This window comes from Myotis nattereri, assembly GCF_964212035.1.
Source record: "Myotis nattereri genome assembly, chromosome: 2".
Taxonomy (NCBI): Eukaryota; Metazoa; Chordata; class Mammalia; order Chiroptera; family Vespertilionidae; genus Myotis; species Myotis nattereri.
Window position 1 is genome coordinate 114,955,946 of NC_138076.1, and position 26,103 is coordinate 114,982,048.

General features: G+C 40.7%; 1 protein-coding gene across 4 annotated transcripts in view; it reads right to left on the minus strand.

Annotated features, from left to right (window-relative positions):
• MTUS2 (microtubule associated scaffold protein 2) overlaps window positions 1–26,103 on the minus strand; it is a 503,374-nt gene that overhangs the window by 53,543 nt on the left and 423,728 nt on the right. Inside the window, exon 1 of one of the 4 annotated variants that reach the window (XM_081083597.1) lies at window positions 3,038–3,521. The exons of 2 other annotated variants lie outside the window; for them this stretch is intronic. In XM_081083597.1, coding sequence (XP_080939723.1) covers window positions 3,038–3,091 — 54 coding nt within the window. In that variant the 5' untranslated portion in view covers window positions 3,092–3,521. Of the gene's footprint in view, window positions 1–3,037; window positions 3,522–26,103 lie in introns of those variants that run through there. One more of the 4 variants, XM_081083598.1, reaches the window with a different exon arrangement.

Consider the following 26,103-nt stretch of genomic DNA (forward strand, 5'->3'; position numbering starts at 1 on the left):
TTAGAAGTCCATTCCTTCTCAACAGTTCATGAAAACTCCTCCACATTTTTCCAAATGAAATTCGTGTTCTACTTTTTACAAGAAAGCTTGCCTATAATTCCACACTAAGTTCTCTTTTGACTAGATTCCAGAAACACATAAGATCAGGACCACAGAACCTCACTTAATTATACTACACTGTTGTACTAATGTTTTAATTGCTCTATTGTTTTGTTGCCTGCTCCACTTGTAATTTCTCTGGAAAAGGTAGTGCAACCAAATAAGTTACTGCTAAAGTCCACTGGGCAAAATGTGCCTTTTAAGAATTCTTTGAGAGTCCCCACAATAAATAGGCACAGAGTAAACCAGCAATAGTCAATGAATAGGTTTTTAAAACATTGAAAACACATAAGCACAAACAGTTTTTAATAACCATTTGTTCATCTAACACATTCATAATTATTTTATACCCTAGGAAAGATTCTATAGTATCTCCCAATAAATTAATGCAGAAGAAGCATTTTCAGATTTCTTTTTCTTGGCCCCATCTCTGAAACCAATTACTTAAAAGTATCTCATTGTCATTTTAGAATCTCTTTAGCTGCACTATGATCAAACTGTTAAGAAATTATTTTTAGCCCATCTGGTGTGGCTCAGTGGTTAAGCATTGACCTATGAACCATGAGGTTACAGTTCGATTCCTAGTCAGGGCACCTGCGTGGGTTTCGGGCTTGATCCTCAGTAGGGGGCCTGCAGGAGGCAGCTAATCAGTTATTCTCATCATTGATGTTTCTATCTCTCCCTCTTTCTTCTTCTCTCTGAAGTCAATAAAAACATTTTAAAAAATTATTTTTATTTCTCAAACTTAAGGTTTTAATTTTGTATCCATATAAAATCTGAGGAAATATTTATTTTTTTCTTTTTTAAGGGTTATTAAGCTTGGCTAAAGTAACCAGAAACAACTTTAACAACATTTTTATCAGGCCTCTTTCAATGGCGATGTGATGAACTAAGAGACTTTATTATGGGATTTAAAGGAGTATTGATTTCCATCCTTGGAGATTGTATTGGAGTCCCATAATAATCTTATTATGCAATGCCTGGCCCAATAGGTAACCATTGACTAAACAGACGATTTGGACATACTGCCTGTGAAGTTATCCTGAAAAATGGGCGAATAAGTAAAACAATAATTTTTTAAAAATTTAACAAAAGAAAGCCCTCATTTCCTAAAGTGAGCACCCAGCTCGTGAATACATACCTACAGAATCTCCATCAAGAATATTATTCTAAAATATGGCAAAGAGAAGTCAGGAAATGTGGGTATAAACACGAGAAAGTTGATAGATGCCGTATAAGCTTTTAATTTTTCATCAATAAAAAATAATTTGCGTTAGGTTGAATGTTTCAAAGCCAGATTATTTGAAAGTTACTTAAATATCACACTGCTAAAGAGATGAAATAACTTTTGTAAAAATATATTTTTATTAATTTAAGAGGGGAAGGCAGAGAGAGAGATGAAAACATCAGTGATGAGAGAGAATCATGGATCAGCTGCCTCCTTCACACCCCCTATGGAGGACCAAGCCTGCAACCCAGGCATGTGTCCTGACTGGGAATTGAACCGTGATGTCCTGGTTCAACCACTGAGCAACACTGGCCAGGCGAGATGAAATAACTTTAAATTATCTTCCCAAACTAAAAAGAATGACACAGGGTTAATTATTTTCAAGAACTTGATTTGAAATAAATAAACAAAAAAGGTGGTTTCACTTTAAAATATATTTTTCTCAATACAATTATAGCTTCTATTTTTAAAAATTTTGTATCAGGTTTAGGAATAGGAACATAATATTGTACATGTAGCAAATCTGTCCCTTGTCATAAAGCTTTCTTCAATGCCTTTCTGTGACCATTCCTTTTGAAGGAAGGGCTTACTCACTTCAATGTTGGATTTGCAAACATCTGAGTGCAAATGTCTTATATTTCTATTTTTTTTGTTAAAAAGCATATAAATGTGTATATAAATATTTTAGTTCATACTCATTGAAATAGTTATTTCTATTGGAACAAAAGTACTAGGTGAGTTTAACAATAACAGTTTAATTTTCCTACGTGGTTCATAACCCGATTTTAGGTCACAGTTATAAACAGACTGATAACTAAGACGTTCCCAAGTGACCCCTTGTAATGAGTTTTATATTAAGCCATGTATTTCCTTCACCTGGTCACATGCTGCATCTCCAGCTATCTCTATAGCTGACGATTCCCACCCCTTGTTAATTCCCATTTCAGGCATCTCTGAGCAATCCCAATGAGCATGAGAATATATCACACAGACAAGATTTCTGGCTAACATATTTCTAGTAGTAAAACTAAAAGCATATCCTAATCCATCCGCAAGCTCGTAGGCAAACGTCAAAAGCAAAGAAAGGCTTTGTGTTGGAACTGTCATACAATTCTCACGTGTATTGTACTTCCAGGTCCCTGGCTGTGAATTTCCTGCCACTGATGATGGAACACACCCACAGACTCTACGCTTAGGATTCCCCTCTCTGCTATTCACCCCAGGTGATGCCAAGAAGCCCAGAGAGAATGACTGTACTGGCGCTTTCTGCTCTGCACTTACGCATAGGAATTAAAGGATGGATGCTGTTTGTAAGAAAGAGTAGTAAACTTTCAAAGTTAGCAGTTGGCGGAGAAGGACATGTCTAGCTAATCTAAATTCCTCACCAAAATATCTTAGGTCTCACAGGTGCTTTAAAACGCACTGGGAATATCCCGAGGGTTTCTTGGCACCTGGGGTTTCAAGATGTTTGAGCAGAGCCTGACTGTTTGAGGGAAATGCAACAGTTCCCTGTGGGACTGCAGGACACAGAATTATGTAAGGCTCTGCAGAGTGGGCGAGACCAGCGCGCTGGAACCAGTACGGGCAGCCTCCTGCTCACCAACAAAGCGCACACACAGGTGAGGGGAGCTGGGCAGAAGGGGCGCTTCTGGCTTTCCCTCTGCCCTTTCAGAAGAGGAGAGGGAAGGAGAGAGAGGGAAGGCAAAGTACCGTCTTGTCCAGGCACTGAAGGCAGATATAAGGCTTGCAGCAGCCGTGGCCCATCCCGGCAGGTTGGCTGGCAGGGAGACCTCCTTCATTCAACGTGTCAGTGGCAATTCCTAAGGCGAGGTAACGGCTCAAACGAAAGGGGTGCGCGGCTGGGAGCTGTCACAACTTCCATGTGGTCCCCTTGGCTACCTTGTTTCTCTAATAACTTCAGGAATCCCGGAGCCGGAGGAACAGGAGGAGGAGGGGCTCCAAGCGGCTGCGTTGGGATCCTGCTGCGGGAGAAGCAGCAGCGCGGGAGCCAGGAAGGGAGGGGGCAGGCGGAGGGAGGGTCACTTTGCCTCGGGAATCCTCAGAACGGAGCGAATCAATAGTCGCATAACAATGGAGCACCTACCAATTGCCATCTCCCGGAGAGGACCGCCAGCCCGCCCTTACCGGGAAGGGGGTGGGGTGGGGGCGGAGGCTGCCACTCCCATCCCTGCCCGAGTGAGGATGCGCCCTTGCACCACGCAGACTCGCCTGGAGAGGACGCAGGGAACACAAAAGAAGCCTGGCGGCCACGGGTAGTCTGCGCTGAGGACTAAGGACTGGGCTGCCACAGGCTTGGCTCTGCTCAGACTGTGGCTTTCAATTTTCCTGAGAAGTGAACATACTTATAAACATGATGTATCTGGCCTTTCCTTTCCTGTAACTCCTCCTCCCAGGGTATTGGCTGCCTCTGGGAAACACCAATTGCTCATTTTCAAATTTGTGTGCCATGAGCAATTTTTGCCTTGCTTGATGAAATTTTTATATTAGAAATACTAGAGGCCGGGTGCATGAATTCATGCAGGGGTGGGGAGGGGAGGCGGGAGGTTGGCTGGGGGGGAACAATTTGCATATTAGGCTTTTACTATATAGGATAATTGTGAAATTGGTTGCCCAGGCAGACATTCACAAACCTTTCAAAAGTGGCTTAAGCAAGTAAACTTGGGGTTGGGGACAAACATTTCCCCTGGGCATATCAACAGAAAAGCCTTAGAGGACTTGACTTTTCTGGGCAATTTGTAATCCTGAAAACAGTTAACAATAAAAAAAGGTAAAGAGCAAAGGGTTGTTTTTTTTTTTTTTTTTCCTAAAGAGACATGGCCTTTAAAATATATATTTGTGTAATCCTGAAAGTAAAAGATGTGAATAATAATATTTATAAGATTAATTTTGTATTTCCTGATTCTTCAAAGGAGAAATCCTGAAATGCATCATCTGCAGAAACATACAATTGCATTTTTGCCCATTAAATTTGCCAAAGACTCTTAAGTAGACAACAATTGTTAAAGCTATCTAATTTTACTAACTTGAGATTTCCCAAACAGATTTTAATTAAGTAGCACAGACTATTTAGATTTGCTTATACGACAAGGATATTTGGTGATCAAATAAGAACAGACTGAATGTTTGCCCTAAACTTGAAAGAATAAACTCAAACCTTTTTTTTAACCAACAGGTAAATTAGCATAGTCCATTAGGTGGGCAGCATGCCTGTCCCTGTCAACATTTTAAATGTCCATACATTTTGAGCCATCATTTCCACTTCTACAATAATACACACAAGAATATGCAAGGGTGTATGTGTGAGGATATTCAATTTAGCATAGTTTGTAACAGCTTAGAAATGGAAAATACTCTATAGATACACAACACCTTCCCACTGTATGGGAAGGTGACACATTGTTGAGAAAGAAGATAAACTTATAAAACAAAAGGAAAATTATATTCATATATAAAGGGTGGCCCAAAACAATGTATACTCACTCTGCATGATTATAAAGTCAGTGTTTATTAACATACAGTTCAATTTAAAAAATGTAAAAGAATCTACAGAAATAAGTAACCAACAGTCTGATCTCTGTATCCATGTCTGTTCAATTTTGTTTGTTTATGTATTTTGTTCTTTAGGTTCCACATATTAGTGGAATCATATGGTACTTGTCTTTCTCAAACTTATTTCACTTAGCATAATACTCTCTAGGTCCATCCATATTGTGGCAAATAATAAAGTCTCACTCTTTCTTATTGCTGAGTAGTATTCCATTGTATGTATGTACCACAACTTCCGTATTTATCCGCTTGTCTATTGATGGGTACTTGTGTTGCTGCCATATTTTGGCTATTGTAAATAACGCTGCTATGAACATAGGAGTGCATATATTCTTTGGAATTAGTGTTTTGAGGGTTTTTTTTTTTTAAGATATATAACCAGAAGTAGAATTGCTGGGTCATAAGACAGTTCCATTTTAATTTTTTAAAGAACCTCCATCCTGTTTTCCATAGTGGCTGCACCAACCTGCATTGCTATCATACTGCTAGTTTTCTTGAATCAGGACTCAAACTAGGTACACATATCACATTAAGTGTTAAATCTCTTAGGCCTCTTTTATCAACAGCAGTCTTCCCCCACTACTCCCACCGCCTCCCCACCCAAGCCATTGACTTACTCAGAAATCGAATGGGGTGGCTTGGAGAACGTCCCACACTCTGGATTTGCCTTTTCACTTCCTGGTAATGTCATTTCACTTTTTCTTACATCCCTAAAAGTGAAATCTAGCTCTTGAGGCTGGATGAGACTCAGGCTCTATTTATTTGGGCAGCAATACTGGGATGTAATGTTGTGGGCATCGTATCACATCCCAGCAGGAAGCACAGGATGTCTGGACATTCCATTTGTACTGACGCTATTGTGGATCAGGAGTCTCATCTCCTCCATCATAAAGTTTCCCATCAACCTTTCATCTAATGACTTCACTTGCTCATGATTACTACCTGAATCAATTATTTCATAGGAGCTGCAACATGATGCTCTGATTCTATCATCCATTTGCATTTATTAACTGGAATTTTGATGTAAGAAAAGAATTTTTTGTTATCAACTAGGGCAGTGGTTGGCAAACTCATTAGTCAACAGAGCCAAATATCAACAGTAGAGCGATTGAAATTTCTTTTGAGAGCCAAAGTTGTTAAACTTAAACTATATAGGTAGGTGCATTGTTATTAACTTAATTAGGGTACTCCTAAGGCTTAGAAAGCGCCACACTCAAGGGGCCAAAGAGCCGCATGTGGCTCGCAAGCCGCAGTTTGCCGACCATGGAACTAGTGTGATGTCAGTTCCCTGCAATACAGTTTATACAGGAAAGACAGGATAAATGCTTATTCCTTTCCTTTTAAGGGCCAATTTTCTGAAAAGACTTGGTGTTGCAATGGGATCTGATGAGGGTGTTTGCTTTCTCTCACTTTTTCAAAACATCATTTGAGTTCATGTTTTTATGTTAATATACACGATGCGTTTTAATTCATTGCAGTTATTCCGTTTAGCTGCTCAGTTTACTCATCGTCGGCCAATGGGAGTGCCTTCTTGTTGGTGCCTGTGTCCTTCTGACACGACTCACTAGTCCACCTTCCTTGCTTTCTGACACAACATGACTCTGCGCTCATCTTGAATACTTCTTGCTGGAGATCCAGGAGCAGCCTTCCCCTGCAGGATCCTTGGTTTCTTCCCGTTGAAAATGGAAATTAGATACCACAGCTGGGGCTGATTGCTGTCTTTTTTTTTTTTTTTTTATCCTCTCCTGAGGATATTTTTTTCCGTTGATTTTTAGAGAGAGTGGAAAGGAGAGGGAGAGACAGAGAAACACCATTGTGAGAGAGAAATATCAATTGGTTGCTGCCTGCAACCGGGGTTCGTGCCCTTGACCAAAATTGAACCTGGAACCCTTCAGTCCCCAGCCGATGCTCTATCCACTGAGCCAAGCCGGCTAGGGCTGTTTGCTATCTTTTAAGGGCTACCTGATAAGGATAAGCGGTCCCTTGAAGGAAGTGATATTTCCCATAGACAAAATATCCTTGAAGGAGGTCACAGAAAAACTCAGATGGGGCCTTAGGATGGAGTGGGAGAGTAACAGCTCCTGTTCAGGGGCCCTTAGAAGTGGAAAAATGCCCAATGAACTTTACTTTGAAGGAGATAAACTGGATTTTATAACATGGTAGCAAACCAAGGTTCAGGTGGGAAGGTGCCACCTAAGGAGTCCCCAAGGTATTTAGTTATCTGTAAGACAGAAAAGAAACCCTGAACTTCTTCATGACATACAGGATGGGGGTTTAGACTATTGTGATTTGGCATAAAATGAAGCTCTGACCTCACAGGCTGATGAAATCTGGAACATTCTGGCTCCTAATATTTTTAAAAGTTTGAGATGGTTTTTATTCCTGGAATATTTTATTGCATTGGAAGAGGAATTAGCATTTAGAAGTAATATGAAGGTCTATTGGTATATCTCTTCAGAGAAAGCCTTATAAACAATGCATGCTTTGGAGCAATGACTAATAATAAACATTACTTGATTATTAACAGATGCCAGGCACCATGCTTAAGTCTTGCATGCAGTACCTCATGTAACTCTCAAAAAACAGTGTGAAATTAAGCCCTATTATCACCCCCCCCCTTTTTTTTAACCTAGAAATTTCACATCTAGGATTTAGCTTTGAAGATCCATCTCTAACAATGAACAGGCTGTTCATTATAACATTGTTTTTAGCTGAAAAATATTTAAAAACAACCTAAACATACATAGAAGAGTCGGTCAATAAATTATGGTATATTAATGCAATGGAGTACTGAGCATTTTCTTAAAAAAGGAATAAAGAAGATTTATATGAATTTATTTGGAATGAGTTCCAGAGTATGTATACTGTTAAGTGAAAAACAAGCAAACAAACAAGGTGCGAACGAACATACTGTAGGGTAAGAAAAAGCATAAGGGAATAAACACTTTGTAAAAAGAAGGATAGACCAGCCATGAATCCCACATACAAAAGGGTTAGTGGGAGTGAAGCAGAAAGAACGAACGGGGGACAGGGAGGAATGTAATATAAGGGAAGAGGAGAGAGCGCCACTCCTCTGAGTTTACTATCTCATGTATTCTTGTGTGTTAAAGCAATGCCAATGTATGACATACTCATTACAATGAGAAATAATTAAAATCAACCAGCTGTTCATGGAACCCAAAATGGAATACAAACAATTAACCTTTTTTTTTAACAAATGAATAACATACCCACATTGAAGCAAATGGAGAAGAAAAAAATTAAATAACTTTGAAAAATATTATCTTAACTCTATATTATAAGGCTAAAGACAAAAAGAACTGTACATAAATGGGTGAACAATTGAAACTACTTTGTGTTTATTTTAGGATAGAGCAAAAAAGTAAATACATTGTAGGTCATGACAGTCATGTTCTCACTGTTGGAGAAAGGAGTTACACATAAGCTAAGGGGTCAGCCTAGCCCTAGAGTAAACCCTATGGTGCTGAATTCAAGGTAAGGTCTCAGAACAAACTCATTTGAGGTCTTTTTTAATATATATATATATATATATATATATATATATATATATATATTTGATTTTTTACAGAGAGGAAGGGGGAGGGATAGAGAGATAGAGAGTTAGAAACATCGATGAGAGAGAAACATCGATCAGCTGCCTCCTGCACATCTCCTACTGGGGATGTGCCCGCAACCAAGGTACATGCCCTTGACCAGAATCAAACCTGGGACCTTTCAGTCCGCAGGCCGACGATCTATCCACTGAGCCAAACTGGTCAGGGCATAATCTGAGGTCTTTAATGTATACACAAGTAGACAGCTACAGATGCGTAGAAACTTTGTACGTGACACAGATTTCACTGTACACAGTGAGAAAAGAATGGACTATTCAATAAAAGGTGTTGTAACAAATGGTTATCCATATGAAAACAAAAGTGATGGCCTAACAAAAACTAATTCCAATTGTATTAACCACTTAAATATGAAATTAAAAATGTCAAAACACTAGAAAAGATTTTAACAAGTTATTTTTTATCTTTATATATTCATTTATGTATTTATTATTTTTCTTTATTAAGGTATTACATATGTGTCCTTATCGCCCTTAATAAGATATTATTATGCTATTAAAAATTTAGTTTATCCAAAGATACTAAAAATAAAGTGAAAATCAAGTCACAAACTGGAACATTATTCTAATACACTTAAGTAATAAATAATTAGTATCTAGAATATGTAAAAAGTATTCTAATTGTTAAGAAAAAGACAAATAACAGAATAGACAAAGGAACAAAAGATATTAAGAAGTAATTCTCAGAAGAGGATCCATAAACATGCAAAAATATAGTCAATTCTTAAATATTAATCAGTAAAATGTAAATCAAAGCCACAATGAGATACACCAGCAGACTGGCAAAAATTAGAGTGTGATAATATCTCTGTTGGTCAGGATGTGGAGTACAGGGTGCAAGCATCACAGCAGGTAGAAGCATAAATTAGGACATCCACTTTGGAGAACAACGTGGCCATATAACAAAGTTGAAGACATATATGTACATACTTTGACTCAGTAATTCCACTTCTGAATATTTACCTTAAAGAGTAACGTGTGTACATGTGTACAAGCTGACATGTTTAGGAATATTCAGCTCATTTTTAATAGTGAAAAGAGAAAAGCCACCTCTCTTTTAATTAAATACTTGATATCTAAATTATGATATAGTTCTACAGTGGGATTCCAAAAACAGAAAACGAATGAGTGAGATTCACATGAATCAACATGGAAACATCTCAAAAACATAACTTTGTATGTGGGATGATGTATACAGTATGCTATTGGTATAGATGGAAAACCTTTAAAAAATAAATGTTATGTAGTTTATGTTATAAATATTTATGTGGTCAAAACATTTAAAGAAAGTCTTGGAGTTGCAGTAATGAGGCTTCAGGATGGCAGTCAGAGATTCCCACCACTTGGTATTCACACTGCCGTGCATCCTGTCCCACCCCGTGTAGGGGCGGGTCTGTGTCATCCGCAGCAGGTCTGAGGGGAATGATAATATGTCACCTCCAAATTAGGCTACAAAAGACCATGGCTTCCATCTGTGCATTCCACTTTCAGCCTCTGATCTGCTGCTATGGGGGAAAACAAGTTGCCATGCTTTGAGCAGCCTGTGGCCAAGCCCACGAGGGGGCTGCAGCCTGCAGCTTGAGGAGTGGAGGCCTGCCAACGCCAGTCAGTGAGAGGAGGGGGCTTCCAGCCCCAGGGGGACCTGGAGACCAGGGCAGCTCTGAGGACAGCTTGGCTGCCACCTCCTGACAGAGCCAGAGCCGGGACCACTAGCTTCTACCAGCTGCGTCTCTCCTGGCTACCTGACCATCAGCAGCTGTGTGAGGTAATAAAGCCTGTAGTTCCTAGCTGCTGTGTTTTGTGGTAATTTGTTATGCAACAAGAGATAACCAACATAGAATAGGTTTATTCTTGGGAGCCATGGCCCTAATATCAGGGAGAGGTACACAGAGGGCTTCACCTTACCAAAAATATTTTATTTTTGAAATAAAATATCTAAAGCAAATGCAGCAAGATGTTAGGTCTATTAAATGTGGATAATGAGCACATGTCATGATCTGATTTTTGTGCGTTTCGTGTGTTTGCGGTATCTCACAGGCAGATAGTGCTCCCCCGTGCTGTGCCTCCCTGGTAGCAGGACATCGTCCACAGCCAGGGCAAACCTGCAGTGGGTGAGGCTTCTGCTCTCTCGCTACGAAATATACCAGGTCTTTTTTGAAAGCATTAACAAGTCACTTATTCTCTGCAGGATTAAAACACAGAACTTCAGAAGCTAACTCTTTTGGGTGGGTTGTGCTATAGAATTTGGGTTTCTGTTACAATACATGAGAAACAGTATTGAACTTCACATTTTCATTTTAAAAATTGTGATGCTAGCCTGGCCCGTGTGGTTCAGTGATTGAGTGTTGGCCTATTAACCAGGCAGTCATGGTTCGATTTCCGGTCAGGGCACATGCCCGAGTTGCAGGCTCGATCCCTAGTATGGGGAATGCAGGAGGCAGCCAATCAATGATTCCCATCACTGTTGTTTCTATTTCTCTCTCCCTCTCCCTTCCTCTCTGAAATCAGTAAAAATATATTTATACATTTAAAAATAAATAAAAGTAAAAATGGTGATGCTAATAAATGTTCTAAAAGCCCTCATATTTGGATAATAAAGAAATCAAGAACAGGTTGTCAATATTATTTAAAGCTGAAAATTTTGTATAGGTCCTAGTAAAATTATTTCATTAAGAAGCAAATCAAAATTCTTAAGCCATAGCTACTTAACTTGATTATAAATGCTGATTATTCAAATGAAATTAATTATTCACAAATTTCTGAAGAACATTAAATTACTCCCCAGTGCTAGAAAAATGGGTGACTTTACTCTTTCATTAGATATATGCTGGATTATTTTCTTTTCTGGGAAATAAGGAACACAATTGAAGATTTATTGGTCAGTGTCTAAAGAACAGCAGGAACCCTGTAGTTCCACAATCAATATAGGAATCTACTTATATAAAAACCCTGGGCATAACATCATGGCCAGAAGCGTGACCAAGCGAAGGAAGTCAGTCCTGCAGGGGTCATCTTGGAAACGGCTGCGCCCTCCCCCAGCTGTTTCCCAGAGGGCAAGGTTTCAGGCAGGAACCCGCCCTCAGGGCCAGGTTTCAGGCAGGAACTCTCACTTGGAGCGGAGCTTGGAAGTATGGAGTTCGGCCTTCAAACCAGACCCTGACAGTAGGGAGGAGGCAGCCCCATTCCTCACAGAATCTGCTGTTGGATAGCTTGCTGTCAGCGGCCTGCCAGCCAGGAACCCCATTTACCTGCACCCCGGACCCTGACAGGAGTGAGGTGGGAGCCCCATTCCTCACGGAATCAAAAGGTGGCCAGCTTGCTGTCAGGGGCCTGCCAGCTAGGAATCCTATTCACCTACATATCTGTATAAAGTTTTAATACCTTATATTAGAGGTCGTGGTGGTACTCTTTTACCCACAGTGTCTACAGGAATTGCTGCAAATTTACTTCTCAGTGGAAGCACCTTTCATTCCCAATATAAATTACCAATTAGGCGGTTCTCAACCTGCGGGTCGACCCTTTGGGGGTCGAACGGCCCTTTCACAGGGGTTGCCTAAATACATCCTGCATATCAGATATTTACATTACGATTCATAACAGTAGCAAAATTACAGTTATGAAGTAGCAACAAAAATAATTTTATGGTTGGGGGTCACCACAACATGAGGAACTGTATTAAAGGGTCGCGGCATTAGGAAGGTTGAGAAACACTGCATTAAATGAAACTTCAATTTCTAGACTCAATATAAAGAGTGAAGTTGCTAAAACTATTAAAAAGGCCCAACTTCTCATTATTGATGAATGCACCATGGCATCCAGCCATGCTATAAATGCCATAGACAGATTACTAAGAGAAATTATGAGTCTGAATGTTGTATTTGGTGGGAAAATTCTCCCTCTTGGAGGGGATTTTTGACAATGTCTCAGTATTGTACCACATGCTATGTGATCAGCCATAGTACAAATGAGTTTAAAGTACTGCAATGTTTGGGGGTGTTTCAGAAAGTTGTCTCTTACAACAAATATGAGATCAGAGGATTTTGCTTATAGTGGATGGTGAGTAAAACTTGGAGATGGCAAACTTGATAGCAGTTTTCATTTAGGAATGGATATTATTGAAATCCCCTGTGAAATGATTTGTAATGGATCCATTATTGAAGCTACCTTTGGAAATACTATATCTACACTAATAAAAGACAAAGCTGCTAATTGACCGTACCTTCACTATACTCATCAGCCAATCAGGAGAGTATGCAAATTAATCCAACAAAGATGGTCATTAAATTTGCATACTGCAGGCAGATCCTGCTGCACCACCCTGTTTGGGCGGCAGCGCAATTTCCAGCCACCGCCCGCCCCAGCGCGGGATCCAGGCCTGCCGTGTGCAGCCTGGGGCGGCGGGGGAAGGGGGTCAGTGGGGGGCAGGCGGCAGTGAGATCCCCAGCTGCTGCCTGCTCCAGTGCAGGATCCAGGCCTGCCATGTGCAACCGGGGGAGATGGGGCAGGAACCGCGGGATTGGGTGTGCAATCTGCCACCAGGGGAGTGGGCCTAAGTCAGCAGGTGGCTATCTCCCGAGGGGTCCCAGACTGTGAGAGGGCACAGGTTGGGCTGAGAGACCCCCTCCCCCTGCCAGTGCACAAATTTTTGTGCACCGGGCTTCTAGTCTATAGATAATATTAAAAACATATCTAAACGTGTAATTCTTTGTCCAAAAAATGAGTATGTTTAAAAATTAAATGAAGAAATTTTGGATATACTCGATGGAGATCTTCACACATATTTGAGTGATGATTCCATTGATTCTGCAAATGATCCTGAAAAGGAAAATTTTCCCATTGAATTTCTTTCTTTTTTTTTTTTTAAGTTGGAATGTTTTTTTAAAAATAGATTTTATTGATTTTTTACAGAGAGGAAGGTAGAGGGATAGAGAGTTGGAAACATCAGATGAGAGAGAAACATCGATCAGCTGCCTCCTGCACAACCCCCACTGGGAATGTGCCCACAACGAATATACATGCCCTTGACCGGAATCGAACCTGGGACCCTTTAGTCCCCAGACTGACGCTCACTGGTTAGGGCCCCATTGAATTTCTTAATAGTATTACTCCTTTGGGAATGCCATGTCATAAATTAAAATTGAAAGTGGGTGCAATCATCATGCTATTGAGAAATCTCAATAGTAAATGGGGTCTTTGTAATGGTACAAGATTTATTATCAAAAGATTATGACCTAACATTATTGAAGCTGAAGTATTAACAGGATCTGCAGAGAGAGAGGTTGTTCTGATTCCAAGAATTGATTTGTCCCTGTCTGACACTGGCCTCCCATTTAAATTGATTCAATGATGGTTTCCCGTGATGCCAGCATTTGTGATGACTATTAATAAATCACAAGGACAAACTCTAGACAAAGTAGGCATATTCCTACCTGAACCTGTTTTCGCACATGGTCAGTTATATTTCGCTTTCTCTAGAGTTTGAAGAGCATGTTCCATTACAGTTAAAGTTCTAAATACTTCATCACAAAGAAAATTAGTCAAGCACTCTGAAAGTGTTTTCACTCTTAATGTGGTGTACAGGGAGATATTAGAATAATTTGAATCACTTTATCAGTCATTGTTTGCATCACTGTTGTTTTTATATCATGTTTTTGTTGTTTTTATATCATGTTTTTGTTGTTTTCATATCATGTTTTTGTCATTTTTATATCATGCTTCTGTTGCTGTTATATCCTTTTGTTATTCTTTATTAATAAATTTATATATTATTTTCATATACATTTTACTAATTTTTTCTCATCTCTCACACTTCTATTATAGAGAAAGGGCAAATAGCAATATTAAAATATTTCTGCTAATTAATTCCCTTTTAATGTGCACGAATTTTGTGCACCGGGCTACTAGTAGTAACAATAAGAAAAACTTCTTGAGGCTTACTGACTATACCTACATAAAACATTTTTAAACAATGACTATACCTGCATAAAAAAATCATCATTACTGAGCATGTCTGCAGTGACCTCTCATTTGGGGTTAGGGACCCCAGAAGGGGCTTTTGGTAAGGCAGAGGAAAACCAGCTTTTCTGCTTATTAGATATTTAGCTTAAAACGCTACTTTGAGCATATGTCCTTCTTTTTGCCTTGCCAATTCTGTTTTGTCATGAGCAAAGTTCTAAGGGGAAAAGGATAAGGCACATCTGTTTTCTACCCAACCTTTATGTCTTCCTCATTCTGTTTTAAATCAAGGTTGAAACTCTAGAAGTGGTTCAGAAAAGCTGATGAGGCATGGAACTGACTCTCCCCACCCCCACAAGGGCCAAGAATGAACCGATGTGGGAGTACTAAAGCTCTTTACCTCTAGACAGGACAGCTCTGTGGAGTGATTGGAACATAAATTACCCCACAGAGTGATTCTGTGTTGTAGAGCAGCATTGATGCTTTGAAGAGACAATGAAAGATCAGGGCAATCAAACATTAATCAAAATAAAGTATGAACATGCCTTCGGAGGGATGTGGGAGACAGGGCAGTAGCAGACACTGACACCCACTAAACACTATCATGCACCCCTGTAGAGCAGAAGCATAGGGGGGTCAGAGTACAGGGGGTCCTGACCCAGGTTCAAATCAAAGTGGGTCCACAGAGTCCATAGACCTCAGTGATTATGCCCTTAATTCAGCGGTTCTCAACCTGTGGGTCGTGACCCCTTTGGAGGTCGAACGACCCTTTCACAGGGGTCGCCTAAGACCATCGGAAAACACATATATAATTACATATTGTTTTTGTGATTAATCACTATGCTTTAATTATATTCAATTTGTAACAATGAAAATACATCCTGCATATCAGATATTTACATTAGGATTAATAACTGTAGCAAAATTACAGTTATGAAGTAGCAACGAACATAATTTTATGGTTGGGGGTCACCACAATATGAGGAACTGTATTAAAGGGTCGCGGCATTAGGAAGGTTGAGAACCACTGCCTTAATTCATAAAGGTGTGACCAGAATGGATGTGCTTGGCAAGTGGCAGAAACCTCTCACTGGTTCCTTCACCTGTGGAGTAACAACAATTGTAATAGGAAAGTCAAGTAGCAGCACAAGGAACTGTCCACTCTACCCCAGGTGAGATAGTAAGTGACAAACATTATTGTATCCTAGAAAGAATGGCAGAGGTTAGTGCCACTCTCGACTTAAAGGATGCAAGGCTGGTGGTCCTCATTCTATCCTCATCCATTCTCTGTCTGGCCCCTGAGAAAACCAGATGGGTCCTGGTGGAAGACACGGCTCCACCACAAATGTGACCAGACAGCAGGCTCGGTGTTCTTATGGGGTGACCTTTACTAGAGCAGCTGAACGCTGGCTCTGGTGTGCGCTGTGTGGCTATTAAGTTGGCAACTGGATTCTTCTCCCCATCAATCAAAATGGAGGCTAAGATAGTTAACCCCACATGGGATGGACATTACTCATTGAACCTTGCCTCAGGGCCACGCGAATGCTTCTGCTCTCTGTCATAGTCAAGTCTGAAGGAATGGAGGCCAGCTGGACTTTTGCAGAGTGTCACACTGGTTCACTGCAATGATGAAATCGTGTTAATTGAACTGGATGAGCAAAAAGCTGGCAAGTTCACTGAAGGCCTTGGTAAGACACAGGTGCTCAGGAGGTAAGCGATAGACTCTTCGGTTTTACAGGGGCCCGGCACATCGATCAAGTTTTCAGGGGTTCAGTGGTCTGAGGCAAGGCAGAACACTTCCCCCCAAGTAAAAGACAAGTTGTGGTACCTTGCACTTTCTAACACCAGGGAAGAGATATAACCCTTGGGGGGCAGCTTTGCATTTTGGAGGCAGTATATTCTTCACTTGAGCATAAGACTGTGTGACCCATTTGTCAGGTGATGGGGAAATGCTCTCAGCTATGGCCCCAGTAGCCTTGCCTCCTATTTGGTCTCCCTGTCCATTTGCTTCCAAAACACGACTCTGCACAGATCACCCTCCATACAGAGTCTTCTTTTCGCTCTTAGATAAAGACTGGGATCTCCATCAAAGCTTAGGGGGCCCTGCAAGGTCTGGCCTGTCAACCACCTCCCTGGCCTACTTTCTATCGGCCTCCCCTGGCCTCCTCCAGCTCCTTGGGTGTGCGTGTTGCCTCCCCTCCACAGTAATTTTTTGTTTGTTTGTTTTTGTTGTTGTTGATCCTCACTCAAGGATATTTTTTCCATTGATTTTTAGTGAGAGTGGAAAGGAGAGGGAGAGATCTATAGAGAGAAACATCAATGTGAGAGACACATCAGTTGGTTGCCTCCCGCAAACACCTTGACCAGGGCTGGGGATCAACCTGCAACTGAAGTACATGACCTTGACCAGAATCAAACCCAGGACCCTTCGGTCCATGGGTCAATACTCTATCCACTGAGCAAAACCTGCTAGGGCCCCTCCACAGTGATTTGTTACATGCAGCCAACCCCCATTCCCCCTCACCTGGCCAATCTGCTAACAATATGTTCCCTGATCTCTTTCATCAACAGCCGTGGGCAAACTACGGCCAGCGGGCCAGATACGGCCCATTTGAAATGAATAAAACTAAAAAAAAAAAAGACCGTACCCTTTTATGTAATGATGTTTACTTTGAATTTATATTAGTTCACACAAACACTCCATCCATGCTTTTGTTCCGGCCCTCCGGTCCAGTTTAAGAACACATTGTGGCCCTCGAGTCAAAAAGTTTGCCCACCCCTGATCTCAGAGCACAAGCTCCTGATCCCCCAGACTGGGTTACAGTCTCCCTACTGCCTTTTGTATTTATTTTTGTGTTGACTTGATCAACCCCTCCTTCAGAGCCAGAGCTGCATGAGCACACAGACCATGTCTGTTCTGCTCTCTGCTGTTCCTAGTACTGAGCACATTTTCTGGTCCAGAGCAGGCACCTGAACAGTCATTATCACAAAGTGGTAGAGTACTCAAAGCACACTCACCCGTGTTATCTCCACTCGCCCTCATCAGTCTCATTTTACAGATGAGAAAATGGAAACTTGGGTTCTGTGCACTTTCCAGCTCACGGAGGGATGAACATGGCTTGAATGGTAGAGAGAGCTTGTCTCAGATCCCTATCCTGCTCTGACCTACGTGTGTGACTTCTCTCTGCCCACGCATGGGGTTATGGTGAGAATTAAACAGGAAAGGTGCAGCCAGCTCCTCCCCACATGCTTGGCACATAATGAGCACACATGAATGTTAGCTAATATTAATGATGGACAGTGTATGAGGCCTCTTAGTCCCAACCCCTCTAGGTAATTCTTATTCTCCGGCAGGTCATTTTCTATACTGTAACTGTGCTCTACGCTATAGCACTGTAGCTTCTGATTATATAATGCCAAACCCTTTTGCTTCATTGTGTTAGGAATTCTAGCCATTCTCCTCCCCTGCTTACTGCAGTTGCAGGCTTTCTCCCAGCTCTGTCCGGTCTACTTTAGATGGCTCAGATTTTGTTCCTGGCACAGAGCTTCCTCTCTTTTCCTTAATTCCAGCACCACCTGTACCTGGGCAGAAGCCCAGAAACCTGTCTCGGGACCCAGATGTAGATTGCTAGCGGCGGAAAGGATTCTAGACAGCTGCAGACTGCAGTGTGGGTGGTTCTATCTCCTTCTTCTCTCCTATGTGCAATCCTCCTAAAATCAATGTGGATTTTCTTAGAAGGCATGCAAAGGCAGAGCCACTGGGACTGTCCTGGCAGCTGGTCTGCAGCAGCCTAAGCTGACCTCTGGTTCTTCTTCACTGAAAAAGGCAGAGCTCCCAGGAACCCATCTCAGGTGCATTCCTTCTCTGAGCTCAGCGATTTTCAACCTTTTTCATATCATGGACATCACGAACCAAATACTAAAATTCTGCCGCACACCAAAAAATGTATTTTTTTTTTTTGCCGATCTGACAAAAAAAAGTATAATTTCGATTCATTCACACCAAACAGCTATTGTTGTGTTGGCTGTTGTCATTTTTAATTTGACAGTTTAAAGGAAAAGAGGTCAGTGCCCCTGACTAAAAAGTCAGGTGTTGCATGTTTCAAAAATGTTTATGGCACACCAGTTGAAAACCACTGTGCTAGCAGAACTTAAACTATTGCCAAAGGAGGTGAACAAGACCACTAGCACAGTACAAGTCCCTGGGTAGGCCAAATCCAACCCCAAGAGAAAACAGTGGGAGTGGGGGAGCCCCTTCCTCCTGGGAACTCTCCACTTTAAACTCCTTGTTGTATTTCAAGATACAAACAATATAACAATACAAACTCACTGGAGCACGTCAGTTCATGGTCTGACACTGTTCTCTAGTGTCAACTGAGAATGGTCTGCCCAGCATCAGGGCTGGTTTTGGCCACTCTGGTGCAGCATTACTAAGTCCCTCTCAGGTTCTCTACCTGTTCTGCCATGGGACAGGGCACCCTGTGAACTGAGAGACCCTGGTGTTTCTTCTGTCCTGAGAGGTGGTGTGGAGCTGAGTGGGAGAGAGCACAGCTGAGGGTCAGATGCCTTCAAACCCCGGCTCTGTCTCCGAGGGCCTCGCCTGGAGGCTGGAACATATTGCCCGCTCAAAAACATGAGCACCCCCATTCCTTCCTATGCTCAGTTGTAATAGCTTTTTTTTTTTTAAAGGTCTGTTACAGATATGAATTATAAAATTTCAGAAGTATAATTTCCTTGTTCTTTGAGTGCCTTTATCTCTAACCTTGATCTTCTACTTTTCTCAACAGTAGAAAATGGTAACCTGGTTGCTTTCAGGTAAAGAGTTAAATCCTGTAATTTCTCAGTTTAGGTTTATGTAAATCAGCCACTTTCTAGTTTGAAATTTCCCTGCTGGGTTTATTTCTCTCTGACTGCACCCTGAGTGGATTCCAAGCCCCAGGGGCTCATGCCACTTGTCACAGGGATTTGTTGGTTTCAGGCTATCCTGCCATCTGACTCCTGGCCTGACAGCCTGTGAGCTGGGGTCATCTCTGCTGCTGCTGTGTCCACGCAGGCCTGCAGGGCTGCTGTCCCTGGCTTTGTCCTCAAAGGTCCTGTGAGGACTGTGGCCTCTGGTGGTCAGGTCCACACAGGCTCCTGTGCCACCTCCTATCAGTGATGTCCTTCGTCCTCTGAAGCTTTGAAGAGACTCATTCTGCCCTCACCGTCCTCCAGCCTCCAGCATCCTTTTGCTCTGGGAGCTTAGTGGGGTGGGCAAGGCAGGGTCCCCACCACTCTGGGACCCCCAAAATTATGGGGGTTCCACTGGGTTTAAGTTCCTCCTCTAGGATCCAGTCTGTAGCAGGTGCAAACAGACTAAGGCTGAAATCTTGAGATTCTTCTGGAATATTCTTTCCCCTTACCAGCTTAGATGATTTCCCTCTAATTTAGAGATACTGGGAAGCTAGGGATTGATTTCTACCCAGATTCATTGTATTTCTCAAATCTTTTTCTATCTCTCAGGCTTTTCAGGTGAAGCTGAAAACTTCACCTTGTTGAGCTTCGGGCCATGTTGCGAGCGGTGCCCTGTTACTGGTTGTTCAAGTTAGAGGCTGGGCAAAAGCACACCCATGGCTGCTCTGAAACTTATTCACCACTAACTAACACTTCGCACATTATCTTGTCACAGAGACAGCCTATTTCCATGAAGAAGTGAGAACTCAACCCCATCAAACACTAAATATATTTGTATTTCTTGTAGATTTTAAATGAACAAGACTCAAAGGACAACAGCGAAATGACCACATAAATTGTGATCATTTTTCAAATTTTATTTTAAAAATTAACATACAGTGACCCTGTGTTGTGTGTGTGATTTTTGTGCATAGTTCAGGAAATTTTACAGCAGATATAGATTTACATAACTCTGTCACAACCAGGAATAGAACAGTTGCACCACTTCCCCAAAACTCTTCCTCACACTGCCTCCCATTCCTGATCCCTGGCAACTACCAATCACTATATTTTGTCTTTTGCAAAATCTTACATAAATGGAATCAAAAGCGTGTAAGCTTTTGAGACTAGCTTCTTTCACTCAGCACAATGCCTTTGAGAATCATCCAAGTTGTTATGTGTATCAATAGCTCAATCTTTTTTAATATCTGTGGGGTCTGTGGGGATATCCCCTCTTTCATTCCTGATTCTTGTCTTTTTTCTTTCTTTGTTCTTACCATAGGTCTATCAGTTTTATCGACCATTTCAAAGAAGCAGCTTCAGTGATTCGCTCAATTATTGTTCTATTTTGAATGTCATTGATTTCTCCTCTTATCTTTATTATTTCCTTTCCTTTGCTTGCTTTGGGGTTATTTTTGTGCTATATTATAACTATGATTTTTGTTGTAAGCATATACTGTCATCCCTCTGTATTCATAGGGGATTGGTCCAGGACCATTGCAGATACCAAAATCCATGGGTGCTCAAGTTCCTTATATAAATGGTGTAGCATTTGCATATAACCTACTCACATCATCCTGTGTACTTTGAATCATTTATACATTACTTTAATACCTAATACAATGGAAATGTTATGTAAATAGTTGTTATATTGTGTTGTTGAGGGCATAATGACAAGAAAAATCTGTACATGTTTAATATAGATGCAACCATTGTAGGCCTTACTACATCAGCAATGTAACTTTTTTTCTGGATATTTTCTATCTGCAGTTGGTTGAGTTTTCAGATGCAGAACCCATGGATACAGAAGACTGTATTATTTTTCTAGTGTCTTGAGGTAGAAGCTCAGATTATTTACTTGAGACCTTCTTTTCTGAGTATTTTGTGCTATAAACATCATTCTAGTCATGTTCCACAAATTTTTAAATATTATATTTTTATTTTCCTTCAGTTTAAAATATTTTCTAATTTTCCTTGAGACTTCTTTTTGACCCATGGACTATTGAAAATTGTGCTACTTAATTTCCAAATGTGTAAAGAGTTTTCCATTATCATGCTCTTATTGATTTTTGTTTAATTTAATCAAGGCCAGATAACACACTTTATATGATTCTAAGTATTCTAAATTTGTTTGTTTTATGATTCAGAATATGGCCTATGTTGGCCAATGTCCCATGTGCACTTGAAAAAAATATGTGTTTTGTTGTTGATGGATGGACCATTTTATAAACACCAGGAAGACCCTGTCAGTTGGTGGTGTTAGTCAGTCCTTCTATATCCTTGCTGATTCTGTCTGCTGCTTCTGTTTATCACAGGGGCGGGGGGTATAATTTTGGATTTGTCTTTTTTGTTTCTTAGCTCTCAGTTTTTGCTTGATGTATGTTAAAGGTCTATTGTTAGAAGCAAACACATTTAGAATTCTTATGTTTTCTTGGTGAATTGACACTTTTATCATTATATAATATCTTCCTAACCCTGGTAATTTCCTCTTCTCTGAAGTCTACATTGTCTAATATAAATACAGCCACTTAGCTTCCTTTTGACTTGTATTTCCATGTTTTATTCTTTCTAAATCTTTTACTTTTAACCGACATATATCATTCTATTTTAAGCAAGTATCTTTCTGACAGCATAGAGTTGGATCATGTTTTTTAATCTGCTTTCTATACATACTCTGACAATGTTGGTCTTTTTAAAAAAATATTTTTTATTGATTTCAGAGAGGAAGGGAGAGGGAGAGAGAGATAGAAATATCAATGATGAGAGAGACTCATTGATTGACTTTCTCCTGCACACCTCCTACTGAGGATTGAGCCCATAACCCAGGCAAGTGCCCTTGACCGGAATCAACCGGGGACTCTTCAGTCCACAGGCCAATGCTCTATCCACTGAGCCAGACTGGCTAGGGCAATCTTGGTCTTTCAATTGGTGTGTTCAGACCACAGTTTGGCAGACTATTTTTATAATAAATATTTTGCACTTTGAGACCCATAAAGTCTGTAGCACTGCTCAACTCTTATCATAGGGAAAAGCATCCAGAATCAGGGCAAATGGAACAAGTGTGGCTGTTTCCCAATAAAACCGTATTTATACAAATAGATTTGGCCCATAGGTCAGGGTTTGCTAAAATAATTACATTATGTTTAATGTAGTTATTGAATTAAAAAATGTAAATACTTGAACTCAGACCTACCATTTTATTGTTTTCTTTTTATTCCCAGTTTTGATAATCTGTTTTTCCCTTCCTGCCTTTATTTGGGTCATTTGAATATTTTTCAGTATTCCATTTTAATTTGTTTATTGCATTTGGGCAACATCTTTTTGTATAATTTTTTAATTGTTGGTTTGTAATTATAATATACAAATTTAACTTTTCACAGGCTAATTAAACAATATTTTATCATCCCAAGCGGAATGCAGAAACCTTACTGACATATGGTCCCTCTGCACTCTCTCCTTTGTATGCACTGAAAACCCCACCAGATAATGCTATAATGTTGGTTTCCAGGTTTTAAATATATTTTAAGGAACACAGTAGGAGTTTTAAGGAACTCAATAGCTTTTTCTTGTTTGTGAAGCTCTTTATCTGACCCTCAAATCTAAATGAGAGCTTCTCTGAGTAAAGTAATCTTGGCTGTTGAGCCTTACCATTAATTACTCTGAATATTTCTTGCCACTCCCTTCTGGCCTGCAAAGTTTCTGTTGAGGAATCAGCTGATGGTCATATGGGTGCTCCCTTGTAGGTAACTGTTTTTCTCTTGCTGCTTTTAATATTCTCTCTCTGTCTTTAACCCTTGGCATTTTAATTATGATGTGTCTTGGTGTGGGCCTCTTTGGTTTCCTCTTGTTTGGGACTCTTTGCTCTTTCTAGACATGTAAGTCTATTTCTTTCATCAGGTATGGGAAGTTTTCTGCCATTATTTCTTCAAATAAGTTTTCAATATCTTTCTCTGTCTCTTCTCCTTCTGGCACACCCATAATGTGAATGTTGGTATGCTTGAAATTGCCCCAGAGGTTCTTACACTTTCTCCATATTTTTTTTTTCTTTTTGCTTTTCTAATTGAGTTTTTTTTGCTTCCTCATATCCCAAACTGCTGCTTTGATTCTTGGTATCCTCTACTGTTGAATCCCTGTAAATTGTTCTTTATTTCAGTTAGTGCATGTTTAATTTCTGACTGGTTCTTTTTCATGCCTTTGACATTCTCACTAAGATCCTTGAAAGTCTCATGAAGATCCTTGTGTAACCTTATAACCATAGTTTTGAACTCTGTATTCAGTAGTATGCTTGCTTCCATTTCTTTCATTTGTGACATGTTTCTTTGTCTCCTCATTTTGGCTGCTCCCTGTGTTTGTTTCTATGTGTTAGGTAGAGCTACTATGGCTCATGGAATTGGTAGAGTGGGCTTGTGTATTACATGGCCTATAAGATCCAGTGGCTCAGCCTCCCCTGTGACCATGCCCCAAACCTATCAATAAAAGGCCCAAGACCCAGCACTCACAGCTGGGCCTCACCTCCTGCATAGCTGGGAACATTAGGTGTGCCCCTGTGTGGGCTGTGTGCACAGTCTTATAGTTGAGCCTTGATTACTGTTGGCATCTCTGGGAGGAGTTGACCTCCAGGTCAATTGGCTGTGAGGACCAGCTGTGTCTACAGTGGGGCAACTGCTATGCAGGAGGTGAGGCCCAGCTATGAGTGCTGGGTCTTGGGCCTTTTATTGATAGGTTTGGGGCATGGTCATGCAGCTTGTTTGAGACATTTTAGCAAAGTTTGAAGCCTGAGCCAGGATAGGCCATTCATATGGAAAAGCTGCTGCAAACTAGCTTAGGTGGGGAAACAAATTGGATGGGGCGGGGTCTCAGAGAATCCCCATGGTGGAGCAAACAGTGTGCTCCAAGCTGATCGAGACTCAGATATGGCTGCCAGTCAGCCCTGTGACAGGGGTGGTCCCAGCACAGAAACAATGACCCTTGTGAGCACCCCTGTCTGGGAGAAAGCTGCCCCTGACTTCCTGCCCCAATGCCAGACAGTCCAGTTCCTCCCTGTATGTGTCTAGGGTTCACCAGAGCCACCTGGAGCTCAGAGGTGTTGAGTCCGAGTTTGTGTGCTGCCCCTTTAAAAGGGACATCTGGGTCTCCAGCAGCCTCCATGTCACTCAGCCACAATCCCCGCTGGTTTTTACAACCCATAGTACAGGGACTTCTCTTCCCAGCTCTGGAACCCTGGACTAAGGGTCTGGGACTCTTTGTTCCTCATGGGCAGCCTCCGCAGAGACCATCTCCCTCCTAATTAAAAAAGTGGCACACCTGGTTGTCGGACCAGCCATTCTGTGCCCCTGCCCCCTCCTACCAGTCTCAATATGCTTTCTCCTTTACTTCTCTAGTTGTAGAACTTCCATTCTGCCAGCTTTCAGGCAGTTCTAAATGATGGTTGTTCTGTATTTTAGTTGTAATTTTGATGTGGTTGTGGGAGGCAGTGATTACAGTTGTTTTCCTACACTGCCATCTTGAATCTCCCAGCCTTTCAGTTCTTAAGTCTAATTTTATACTCTTTAATATTATTTTATTTTTCCTATATCTAAGCATGCCTTATCTCACCTTCATTTCTAAAGAATATTATTACTGGACATAGAATTCTACACTGATAATTCTTTTCTTCCAGCACTTTAAAAATATTCTACTGGATTCTGGCCTTTATGGTTTACAAAACAAAACAAAACAAAACAAAACAAAACAAAACAAAACAAAACAAACAAAAAACTGCACTTATTTGAATTGTTGTCCCCTTATAAGTAATGCATCATTTTTCTCTGACTGCTTTCAACATTTTGTTTCTTTGCTTTTAGTTTTCAGCAGTTTGATTGTGGTATGTCTGGGCATGGATTTCATTGGGCTTAGCCTGTTTGAGGTTCACTGAGCTTCTTGAATCTGTAGGTTTATGTCTTTCACCAAATTTGGGAAATTTGGGATCATTACTTCTTCAAAAATTGTTTCAACACACAGTCTCCTTTTTAAAATTTTTATATCATCTCTCAGGTCCCTGGATCTTCTCATTGTTGTTGTTCTTTTAAAATCTATTTCTTTTCAGTTGTTCGGATTAGACACTTTCTAATTTCTATTGCTGGACCTTCAATTTTACTGATTCTTTGTCATCTCCAGCCAGTGAGTTTCTTATTTTAGTAATATTTTCCAGTTCTAAAATTTCCATTTGATTCTTCCTTCTATCTTCTACTTCCTTGATAATATATTACATCTTTCCATTCATTGTAAGAGTACTTGACTTTACTTCTTGGGGAACTTGAAAGACAGCTGCATTTAATGTCTTTGTCAAGTAAATCCAACTTCTGTGTCATCCTGAGTTTATTATCTGTTGGATGGCTTTTCCCATAGAAGTTGAGATTTTCCTATTTCTTTGTATGCTGAATAATTTTACATTGCATCCTGGGCATTTTGAAGATTATATTATGAAAGTCTGGGTCTTATTTAAGTCCTATGGAGAATTGATAGGGGGTAATTAATCAGGTGGAGTGCAGGCTTCTAGTTTCATCCAGCCTTCTGTGGGCTGTGTTTCTGGTGCCAGTTCAGATTTAAAAGCCTTTGAATGCTATTAGGATCTGTCCACGTGTGCACAGATCTGAGTCTACGTATGCTGTTAGGGTGGGATTCACACATGTGTAGCTCAGGAGTAGGCCTA